The sequence below is a fragment of the Nicotiana tabacum genome, chromosome 23 (assembly GCF_000715075.1).
Source record: "Nicotiana tabacum cultivar K326 chromosome 23, ASM71507v2, whole genome shotgun sequence".
NCBI lineage: Eukaryota > Viridiplantae > Streptophyta > Magnoliopsida > Solanales > Solanaceae > Nicotiana > Nicotiana tabacum.
Genome location: NC_134102.1, coordinates 4987488 through 5000179, shown reverse-complemented (window position 1 = coordinate 5000179; position 12692 = coordinate 4987488). Strand labels below are relative to the sequence as shown.

Genomic DNA, 12692 nt, shown 5'->3' with positions numbered 1-12692 from the left:
TGTGATTGTTGAAAGTAACTCAGAATGCTTATATTTCTCTGCCTGAATTGTACATACAGATAATCTTCACTAACTGGGTACCTCGTATCCTTCTTCACCTAGCTTCTTTTACTTGTTAAAACTTGTATCTACCTTCTGATTCTCTCGTTGCTTTTTACCATAGGGGTAAATAGATATTAATGCCTTAGGGCTCCTTATCAAAGGCTCACACTTCGTAGTACACACATATCTACTTAAGGCCTTACATTTACTCATCATAAGCATGATGCAAAATCGAGTTCCTCTTACTCAACTCTTCCACAACCACATTCAATCTCTTACCAACTGTCTTTCTGGATGTAGATATCGTTGTATAACGAATAAAATAGAATTTAGGAATTTGAATTTCTTACAACCGAGCTCTACCACACGATCTAGAGTAAGAAGAAAGAGTGACAGTCCTAAATGCCTTGTAGCCTCCTACTTATAAGTGTGATGCACAACACACCTATAAACAAGACTCTACTAGACATGGTTTGTAGACACCATAGGACAGAACTGCTCTGATACCACTTTTGTCACGACCCAAATCGATTGGCCGCGACGGGCACCCGGTACCTTACTCAACCGAGTAACAACATAACGTATCTTTCGTATCATTCTATCATAGATAAATAAACTGGAGTAAAGCATGAGGGAATACAAACTTATACATATGACATACTGGCCTATAAGATCAAAATTACACTGAACATAGGCCGATGAGGCCATACAATCCTTTATGTACACGACATATGTCTACAAGCCTTTAAGGATACATAATTGTCATAAAGGTCGGGACAGAGTTCTGCCATACCAATCAGCACATATCCTAATCATACTAACCAATAGCAACTTCGGAGCAAATGGAGAGCACCAACATCTTTCGCTGAGCTGATAGACTACTTGGAGGACTCTCGGCCTGTCTATCGGGACCTGCGGCCATGAAACGCAGCGTCCCCAGAAAAAAGAAAAGTCAAAACAAATAATGTACCGAGTATGTAAGGAATGAAAATCAGTAAGCAATAGACATGAGAGAACACATGGAGTAAAAGACTCAACATGTATGTCTGAATTAGCTCTATGAATCAATTATATTTACAATGCCATAAATATGCATATAAATGTCATACCATGCATAGGTATATACGTTCATAACATCATCAAGCCTCTGAGGGAATCCCATCATATCATCTCGGCCACTGTGGGCAAAATCATCAATGTATACCAACTGATCAGGTGGTGGTGCGTATATAACGCCGTAACCTTTTCCCATATCCCATATACATATAATATACGCGTATATAACGCCATCTGTTCATGGGTCAATGTACATGTATAAATGCATGAAATGCATAAGTAATACGTTAATAAGATTTCTCGTAATGTCATAAAATCAATATGCCTTTCGGATAAACTTTATCAAATACGTATTTTTCTGAGACCCATAAACATAAGATATAATAATAATTCACATTGGGAATCAATAATATAGACACCCCTAGTACTTCTATGAATATAGTCATTTATGAAAGTTGTGCGTTTGCACGTTTCGTTTGTATCATATGGATCATGCCAAAAAGAAAGAAGGGATGGCCTTAACATACCTTAACTCTGTTGAGTCTGTAATACTTTCCAAGTAATTCTTCAAACAACTCAACTCAATCTACTAAGCATAAGGAGATTCAAAATTAGTGTTGAGTAAAGGCTAAGTCCGCAACTTAAACTAGTAGCTCGTTTATGTAAATTTGGGCAGCATCTCCCCCGTAACAAGAGCCTTCTCCTATACCATATACCAACAACAATAACCAGAGCAATACATCAATACATAATTATCAACAACACGAATAATACTATTGTCAACCACACGAACAATTCTCTTAATCCATAAGAGAAGGTAACTAATCCTATAATGAAACATGCGACATTTTCTTAGTTCTTATCATTCCCTCAAGCCTATCATGGTTAAGGTAATACAACAACACAACTAGCAACTCCCACAATAAGTTTTACAACCCAAACTATGATACAACAAGTGGAAAGCTCGGCTACGATTATCAAATATACTTCTTCAATATTTTCTTTCCTTCAAAACACATATCAATGATGACAACAACTATATATCCAAGTTACTCCAATGATTTCCATCCACGAAAAAAAAAACATAAAAAATTACCGAATAACTGATACAACAATAGCGACGTCAAAATATGAGTTTTCGCTATTAATCCCATAATTCTCATCCTACAATTTGGCCATGACCTGGAAGAATTTAAATATACCAAGGAAAGAAAAATTCTTACCTTATTTTCCAAGAAATACTCTTATTCCTGCTTACTTCACATAGAAGAAAGCCCGGATTAACCAACGTGCCAAAACAGAACAACGAGATCCAGGTGGTGCGCAAAACTTGTATACTGTCTTTGAGAAAGATTACACTCTTTTTATAACTTACTTTGCTTTGAAGCTGATTTGCAATCATCCGGAGGAAACCGACGTAGGCATAATCTCTATGTCATTCTTCGCATTTTTCTTCCATGCAAGGACATATCTTTACCTCCACACGTTGTAGCTCATATTTTTCAATGGGACATTTTTCTAAACTATGTTGAGAAGAGGCAAAATATTTATTTCCTCCACACTTGCTAAACTGTTGCTGATGATATACATAGATCTTCAAGACATAAGTTTATCAATCAAAAGTAAATATAATAGTTGTAGTTAGTGGACAGTAGGGTCCACCCCCATTTGCCATCACTTTTGAATTTGATCCTAATCTTATATAATTCTTCTTTGAAGTTCATCCTTCACTTTAGAGGTGTAAGTATCTTATTTTGTGAATTCAAGAAGTCTTTTGCATTAGTGGGTGTGGGGCCCACACTTTGATGACTTTGGCCACAAGTCCTCTAATGTGCCACCAAATTACATGACTTAGGAGTCATTAATTTGGCCAAAACTTGCTGCCACGTTAGGAGCCTATCAAGTTTATCCAAAATAATTTACCCTTTCTTTTAATCAACTTATTAATCATCCACTAATTTAATAATTAATCAATTATCCACATAATTAAAAATTATTTCAAATTACTTAAAATACTAATCACTTTTAACATACCTTATACACATCACAATCATGGTCATGTGGTACCTTGTATGGCACAAGTCCATAAATACGGAGTATTATAACTTGGACTGTATTTTATCCCCAAATTGTCAAACTTTCACGAAAACTCACTTTTTTCGATTCGCTTACTCCCTCACCTTCACAAATTTATTTATCACTTGTTTGAAGTAGCATAATACTTATAATCTCTAAATAATCTTGTCCTTAAACTGAGGTCAGTTATCTTACAAAAATTTCAACGTACAATACTACATGGTGTAACATCGACGTAATAGTGCGGGGTGTAACAGAGGTATCGTCTCGTAATTCCAAATGTAAATGCACAATAGGGGGATCTCCCGAGGTACCGTCTCGTAATCCCAAAAGTAAATATGTAACAGGGGGATCTCTCGAGGTACCGTCTCGTAGTCCCAAAAGTAAATATGTAACAGGAGGATCTCCCAAGATACCGCCTCGTAGTCCCACAAGTAAATATGCAGCGGGGGATCTCCCGAGCTACCGCCTCGTGGTCCCAAAAGAAAATACACAACTTGTAACCTATGGAACAACGAATTTACAACAAGGAATCATACGGTTAAAGACTGAATACAAGATTTCAGATGCAAGTAATTCAACTAAGCATGTTGCACAAATTTCAAGTAAAAGTTAAGACACGTAGACATGCGATACTAGGCTAAACATGGTAGCTACACATGCTAAGGCAACTCAGTTAAGGAATTTAAAAAAAGACTACTCAGCAAGAACCAAAATTTTCATATTTAGCCCGTATACGCACTCGTCACCTTGCACACACGTCGCTCGCATATCACAAATTATACAACAGTGCCAAATCCTAAGTTGAGATTCCCCCCACACGAGGTTAGACAAGTCACTTACCTAAAATCTCGCTCATTCAATCGATAAGAATGCCTTTCCTCGACTTTCCGACTCCGATCGGCTCGAATCTAGCCAAAATAATTACATGCTATAAATATATCTACAAGAAACTAATTTAAATAATAAAACTATGACTTTAGCAAAGAATTGAAAACTCGGCACAAAAAGTCGACCCGGGCCCACGTCTTGGAACCTGATCAAAATTATAAAATCCGAATACGCATTCGATATCGAGTCCAACCATACAAGACTTACTCAAATCCGACCTCAAACCACCTTCCAAATCCCCGAATTTTAGACTAAGAAGTCTTTTCAAATTTTTCCCTAATTTCTACCATAAAACCCCCAGATTTAAGGTTTAAATCTTATGAAATATAATGGGTAATTGAAAGAAAGTAGGTTAGAATCACTTACTAATGAATTGGGAGGAAAAGCTCTTTAAAAAAGCGCATCCAAGGTTTTTTAGGGTTAAAAATTGGGAAGAATGAGAAAAATCCCGTCTAACGCAGCTTAAGTCCAGGCGCAGATGTCGCAATTGTGACTTGGGGTTCGCAATTGCGAACCCCGCAAATGCAAAAAAGTCTCACACTTGTGCTGCCATCGCAATTGCGATGGTTTATTCGCAAATGCGAACTTGGACTCCTTGCAATTGCGATCATATTGATCGCAAATGCGAACTCTGTTCCCCCAGCCCCACTTCGCAATTGCGAACCATTGGTGCCCAGCTATTCTTCGCAAATGCGAGGAAGTAGCTCGAAAATGCAAACCTGACATGGACACTCCCATATCGCAAATGCGAAGCCAGACCTCGCAATTGCGATTGCGAGGTCTGAGGCCTGCACAAGAAACATTTTGCACAAGCTATTTTCTAAGTCCAAATTCACTCTGTAGCGTATCCGGAACTCACCCGAGCCCTCAGGACTCCAAACCAAATATGCACACAAGCTCAAAAACCTCATACAAACTCGCTCGAGTAATCAAAATATCAAAATAACACCTAGAACTATGAATCGGACACCAAATCAAGTAAAATTTTTAATGAAGCTTAAGAATTTCCATCTTAACAACCGGACGTCCGAACCACGTCAAACCAATTCTGTTTTGCACCAAATCTTGCACACAAGTCATAAATATGGTAATGAACCTATGTCAAGCGCCGAAACCAAAATCCGGACTAGGTAGCAATAAAGTCAATTTGGTCAAGTCTTTAAATTCTTTAAACCTTTAAACTTCAAGTTTAGGGACCTCCAAATTCGATTTCGGACATACGCCCAAGTCCCAAATCTCGATACGGTCCCACCGGGACAGTCAAAATATGGAACCGGGTCTGTTTGCTCAAAACGTAGACCGAGGTCAACTCAAGTGAATTTTTCAAGGCATGAATTCACATTTTAATCAAGTTTTCGCATAAAAGCCTTCCGAAAAAAGACACGGATCGCGCACGCAAATCGAAAAAGGCAAAAAGGATCTATTTGAAGTTTCGAAACACAGAATTAAGGTTTAAAACTCTAGATGACCTATCAGGTCATCACATTCAGACCTAATATAAAAATATCTTGATTTGTACTCAAATATCATGCAATAATTCAGTATTCTCGATGACCTTAAAGCAATGAATTCTGGTTGCTCAAATACCTAATATGAGTTTTGGACCTCATAAATATTCAAGTAAATCTTAACAAAAATAAGAGCTTAAATTTTCAAATGTAAATTATTTTTAATCTCAACATCGATGTCAAAATATCCTTTTATTTTTTTAGTCAAACCTTACTTCCAACAACGCACATAATCTTATATTTTAAAGTATTCTCACTTAATTATTTTTTAGTTTAATGGTAATATAATATAGATAAATAACTTTATGAAAAATTAATAGATAATTCTAATATTCAAAAAGTTACTACGAATTAGTTTGGTTAATATGATTTTTTTATATGAGTATTCTTGTCCTAAAACTATCAAAAGCACTTATTTTTTAGAGACGCAACCTTTTTCAGCTTTTGCTTAAAAGCTAAAAAATAATTTATGCTACTATTCAAAAGTACTTATTAATTAATTTACTATTATATTTTTGTGAATAATAAATTCTTTACTGTAGCTTTTGTAGTAAATCTAATATTCATATTTAATTAGACATAATTAATATTAGGTTTTAAAATATACACTCCTATCAAAGTGTTAATCTTTTCCTCTTAAATTATATATTTTTTAGTTTTAATCTAATATGTAAGTAAGAAAATAGTTGAAAAGGCAAATTTTAGTATATACACCTTCCAACAGTGATAATATCATTATTTTACTTTGTATAACATTAAGAAATTAAAAAATATTACATCAACTGTTAGCATTTAATAAATGAAACAACACGTTATTTAGTTAAATAAAATATAATAGAGAAAATATTATATCAAAAAATAAACGTGAATCTTCATACTCTTATGGAGAAAAATGTGTTCCTTTCCGTTGTAAAGCATTGTCCATCTTTCTTTTACAGGTTAAGTGGTTATTACATAAATTCTTTAGTTTAAATTTATTGTTAAATATTTAGTCCTTACACTTCAAACTGAAACGACATTTAAGAAGAAGAGTTGAACTTTTCCAGGATTTGGTAAGAGAGTGTTTAAGTCAAAGCATGTTTTAATATTTAGTTTAGAATTATTGTTTATCTTATTTTGTGTTCAAGTAATAAAATCTAAAAGAAAGGATTATATATAACATAAAATGTTAATTAGCTTTAAAGTGCTAAATATTAGGACTTCATACATAATTCAAATAAGGAAAGACTTAATTAGCACAATTTTAATTAATTTCAAATTATTAAATATTAGAAAAATATAATGACTATTTTTTCTAGTGTGAAATCTATATTTAAAGGATAAAAAAAGGTGAACGACATTTCGATTAAGGGGTTTCGTGCTTTTAATATAGTATATAGATATAGATTAAACTAATTGAATTATATACGTGTTAATTGTTCAGAAAATATAAATGTTGTACAATTATTTTTTATTGTGAATTGTTCAGAAAATATAAATGACCAAAATATTAATTAATAATCATATATTTTTTTCATTTTTTGGTTTCATTTAAATGTTTTTAAATTGTCATTTGTTCTATAAAATAAGAGTAGTCAAATTTTTGCATGTTATATGTTTTATCTTCATCATTTGTAGATTTTAAGCCGGAAATTTGATCTTCCAAAAATAAATTGTTTGAGCTTTTGAAAAGATGAAGATACAAGGGATAGACAGATAATATTTTGACCTAAAATTAAATCTTGATATATCTGAAATTGTAATTAAATATATTTCCTTGTCTCAAAATATACATTATTGTATTAGTACATGATGTAAACGTAACTTAAAATTTTGAACAAGCTAAAACAGAAATTTATGTATTAACCCCTTTAATTTCCATGTATGCATCTATCAAGGTTTTGAACATACACTAAATCAAGTAATTTAATCTGAACAATATGTATATGAAAAAGACATGCCTTGCGTTCCTTATTTTGTTGTAAACGTCGGATGCATATAAGTTTTTCACCCGACCATATACTTATTTATCCAATTTTCCTTTTTTTTTTTTTTTTTTTTTTTCTTTCTTTTTCTGTAGTCCCTCTAGCAATTTCTACATAATGCAAATTGAGCACACCCCTTGTCGTAAATACTTACCCGTACTTAGTATTCACACTAAAAAAGCAGTCACATGTACTAAGCTTCCGCCATATACGGGGTATGAGGAAGGGCCTGACCACAAAGGTCTATAGTACGCAACCTTATCTTGCATTTCTGCAAGAGGCTGTTTTCACGGCTCGAACCCGTAAATTAAGTAATTTAATCTGAACAATACAACAACAACAACAAAATCCAATGTATCCCACAAATAGGGGATCTAGGGAGGGTATTATGTACGCAGACCTTGACCCTACCTTATGCAGGTAGAGAGGTTATTTCCGATAAACGCTAGGCTCCAAGCAAGCATGTAAATCACAACCGCATAGAAAAAGAAAAATGTGTATATGAAAAAGACATGTTTTGCAATCTTGATTTTATTTTGGTGTAAACGTAGGATGCATATAAGTTTTTCACCCGACCATATACTTATTTATCCAATTTTCCTTTTATTTTTTTGCTAGATCATTTCTGTATTCCTACTAGCAATTTTTCCATGAGTAGTATTATCTGGAGATGATAATCCATGCTTAGTTGAATCATAAACCTCTCCATCTCCCCACAATGCATAAGCTTCTTCGCCATGCACTGCATCATCTCCTATCTTCAGTTGCTCCTCCGACATGCGCAGTGGCATTAACAAACTTATCAAATAGCAAATGATCGAAGTCACAACGACGTTCCATCCGATAATAAATCCACCACCCACAATCTGTTTCATGAACTGGACGCCGCCTGTGTTGTAGAAATATTGAAAAATAATAATCTAAACAAGTTAAATTGTGCTAGAGATTTTTATGAGAAATATGGAATGAATGTAAACAAGGCGTTTTTAGGAAAATAAAAAATAAAAAAAATTAAATGTTACCTGTGTTGTAGAAAAATATGAAAAATTTAACTAAAAGAGTGAAATCTTGCAAAAGAATTTTTAGAAAAAAAAATATGGAATGCGGATAAGCAAGGATATTATGTAAAAAATGGAATGAATGTAAAAAGTGTTAATTGATCTAGTATTAAAGTTGTAGAAAAATGAAAAAATTGTCTAAAAGAGTGAAATTGCGGAAGCTAATTTTTATAAATAAAATATAGAATGAGGATAAGCAAGGCGTTATAAAAGAGTGAAATCGTGCAAGTTTCAAGGTAAGGGTAATGTCTGTGTACATACTGCCTTCCCCAAACTAAACTAGTGGGATTACACTAAATTTTTTGTTGTTGTCAAATCGTGCAAGAGATTTTTTATGAAAAATATGAAATGAGTATAGCAATCAAGGCGCTTCAAGGAAACTATCTTTAAGAATTGGATGTCACCTAAACCGCCGTAAACGCCACCCCTCGTGTTGGTCACGGGCAAAAAGAGGTTGCAGAGGACCGGCTTGGCGAAGAGTCCGGTGAGCGTGCCGCCGAGAAAACCGGCGACGGCGTGCGTGTGGAAGACGCCGAGCGTGTCGTCGATTTTCTGGAGCAATGGCCACCTCTTGTGAACGATCATCATTGTAAACCATGGTACACTTCCTGATAGGATTCCCATTATTATAGCTGCCCATCCTTGAACTAGACCTATAATTGCAAGAACAGATTAAGCATACAGATAATCAAAAGTATTTAAAAGTAGCTTTTAAGTAAGGCCAAATTAATGTACATAATTTAGTCCCTTAAATTTGTCACTTTTTTTTTTCATTTAGACGATTCAACAATTGAGAGTACCGTAACGTGTTAGACACCTAAAGTACATTCAAAGTGTGTCTTAAACACAATGGACAATGCAATTTTAGCAAAAGATAAGGCACAATGAACGAAAAAGATTTATACAGGCGACTGAGACGGATCTAATTGAACTTTATGAGTTCAAATTTCAAAATTCTACTACATCGTGTCTAATTTACTGGGTTCAAAATCTATTTTTGCACTTATTTAGCTAGATTTTAACCTATATATAGGGCCTAAGCCGAAGTTAATGTGTTCAGATAAACCCATAACTTCTTCATTTGCTCCGCCCAGATAGGCTATACCAATTAGTGAAAAGTTTTTAGTCATGTTAATGATTACGTTTACTTTAGATCTTATACTTTCTTGTAGCCTTTTCGTCTATTAGGGATTTTTATACTACTAGAAAATATATAAAGAATTTCTAGTACTTTTTATTTTTCTTTTGTATAATCTTTTTCCATGAATTTAAACGAAGAAACGACCATTGAGAATTCATATAATCAATCCAACTTATACGAGACTGAAGCGCCATTATTATTGTCCGTATTAAAGTTATTATTGAGAATTCATAGAGTCAACCCAACCTATACGGGACTAAAGCGCAGTTATTATTATCGGTGTCGAGGTTACCTGCACCAGGAGTGATACAAACAAGACCAGTCATCATTCCTTGAACAGCTCCAATGACAGAAGGCTTTTCAAAGAATATAACATCGAGCCATGTCCAGACAAGTAAGCTTGTTGCAGCACAGATGTTAGTGTTGAGTACAGCAATGGAGGAATCAATATTTGCACTGTAGGGATCTCCACCATTGAAACCAGCCCATCCCATCCACAGTAGCCCTGCCCCTGCTAACATCAATAAGATATTGTTTGGTGGAAACCTTTCTCTGTCAATTTTTGTCCTTGGACCTACCTGAAAGGCAAAGAAGAAGAAAATGAATAAGATCTATAGGTCACGGTTTTCAGCTGTTTGCATCACACCCCTAAAGATGCGGCCTTTCTTCCGACCTTGCATGAACGCGGAATACTTTGTGCATTGGACTGTCTTTTTTTCTGTAACGGTTATTTGGCTTGACCTGATATTTGCCCTAGTAGAGCCGCGTATACAGACAAATGATCCAATTTATCCCTAAATTATCAAACTAGTTTATGTATACTCTCTGCAATAATTTGAAGTCTACCCCTGAACAAATGAAAATATTAGAATTAATATACCCATAACCACTTATAGAGGGCGGATCCACCTTGCGACCTACGAGTTCACGTGAACCCAATAGTTTTTGTTCAAACAGTGTAAATGTGTTAAAAAAATTATTAAATATTTATAAATATTTGAATGTGAACCCAGTTACTATTGAAAATTTACTCGAAATTATTGCAGGAACCCATAAACACTAAATCCTGGATCCGCCTCTACTTATAGAGGTCCAAATATATATACTCCTACATGACTTGGACAATTTTTCACGATGAAAAATCGTTAGTAGGAGGGAAATATTTGAGACGAAAGATAGCGTGGGATTCCACGAAAGATAAATGTAAAACATATTTCAGATAAATCACAAATGTTTAGGGTATATTTGTATCTTTTCCCTTTAGACAATTCTCTATCTCTTATAGTGTTTCGAGTCTTCCTCAGTAAACTGTGGAAAAAACAACTAATTAGAAAAGAAGGCAGAAGATACTAACCCAGTAGCAGCTGTAATGCCATATCATTTTGTCAAAATCTAGTGTCTTCTTTAGTAAACAGTGCAAAAAACAACTTTTATAGTGAATGATTTTTCCGACGGATTTCCTACTAAAAAGTGTTAGTCGAAAAACACATGGTCGCAATATATTTGCGACGGACGGAATCAGTCGCAAGTCGCAAATTGAAAAATACGTGGACAATTGAATATAGGCCATTTGCGAGAATTTGTGACGGATTCAGTCACAAATTGAAAAATACGGAGACATTTGAAATTATGCCATTTGCGACCGAATCGGTCGCAAACTATTATACAAGAATATTGTTATAGAGAAGTCCGACTGTAATTAAAACAAAAGGAAGAAGTTACTGACCCAGTAAGCAGCTGTAATGCCAGCAATCCCAGAAGAAAGATGAATAACATAACCACCCGAATAATCAATCACACCCCAATGATACAAAAATCCACCACCCCAAAGGCTAAATGCCCCAACTGTATATGAAAAAGTTAGCCACAAAGGCACAAACATCATCCATGCTTTTATATTCATTCTCCCAAGCAAAGATCCAGCCAGCAGAATCAGCGCTATCGCCGCGAACACGCACTGGAACCAAACCATGGACGCCATTGGGTAAAATGGCGTCGCCATGGCTGTTTCCACTGTTGTGTGGTCGCTGAAGTAGTGGGTAGTGGCAGGTAAGGCGGCTTGTTTGATGAGAAACTTCTGGCCTAATGCTGGACCTGTTGAAAATATAATTAAATAAATAAAAATGTATTATGTTAAACACAGTGGCTGAAGCACGATTTCTACCAAGGGATTCAGAAAATAAAAAAAATAAACACACGAAGAAGTTAGTAATGAGGTAGAGAGGTAGAGAGGCTGTTTCCAATAGACCATCGGCATCCTTCCCTCCAAGAACTCCCCACCTTGCTCTTGGGGTGACTCCAACTCACAACCTCTTGGTTGAAAGTGGAAGTTGCTTACCATCAGAGAAACCCCTCTAATATATATATATATATATATGGAAAAAGAAATTGACCATAAATATACAGAATAATTTTTGGCGAAGGGGTTTCGGTTAACCCTTCTGTCCACCTAACTCCGCCCATGGTATAACATAACAGCTTAAACATGTAGAGGTTATGGATTAAGTCTCATTGCCGTTGTCCAAAAGAACTTTCAAACGTATTTCACATTGAAGACGTGCTGAAATTGAAGTTAACATAAGGGGCTAGAAGGACTTCTAGTCTATTAGAATTTCCTAGAGGACCACTTGATGAAATCTAGATGAAAGTGAAGTTAATCACGACCCATGTAACAAGGTACGCCAAGTAATTAGTGTTAATTGATCTAGTATTAAAGTTATAAATCCATTTTATATCATCTTACCAAACTATTTAAGTTCTGAGATAAAATAATCACACCATTCAATACGACCTACTTTAGAGGGAGGTTGAAGCTTGTGATAACTGATTCAACTGAATCCAACATTTTCAACACAAAACATACGTGTACACAAGAAAACTCACTAAAGTTCAATAAATATTAAACCTTGAACCTTATAATTTAAAGTGCAACTAACTTAGTACTAAATTAGAAGTA

General features: G+C 34.9%; 1 protein-coding gene across 1 annotated transcript; it reads right to left on the bottom strand.

Moving 5' to 3' along the window:
- Nucleotides 1-7984: 7984 nt before the first annotated feature.
- LOC107805776 (ammonium transporter 3 member 1-like) lies at nt 7985-11847 on the bottom strand. Its single transcript, XM_075246995.1, has 4 exons — nt 11463-11847; nt 10029-10314; nt 9000-9248; nt 7985-8426 (listed from the first exon to the last, which is right to left on the bottom strand). Exons 1-4 carry the CDS (start codon nt 11736-11738, stop codon nt 8152-8154), a joined length of 1086 nt encoding a protein of 361 aa, XP_075103096.1. The 5' UTR covers nt 11739-11847; the 3' UTR covers nt 7985-8151.
- Nucleotides 11848-12692: the final 845 nt, after the last annotated feature.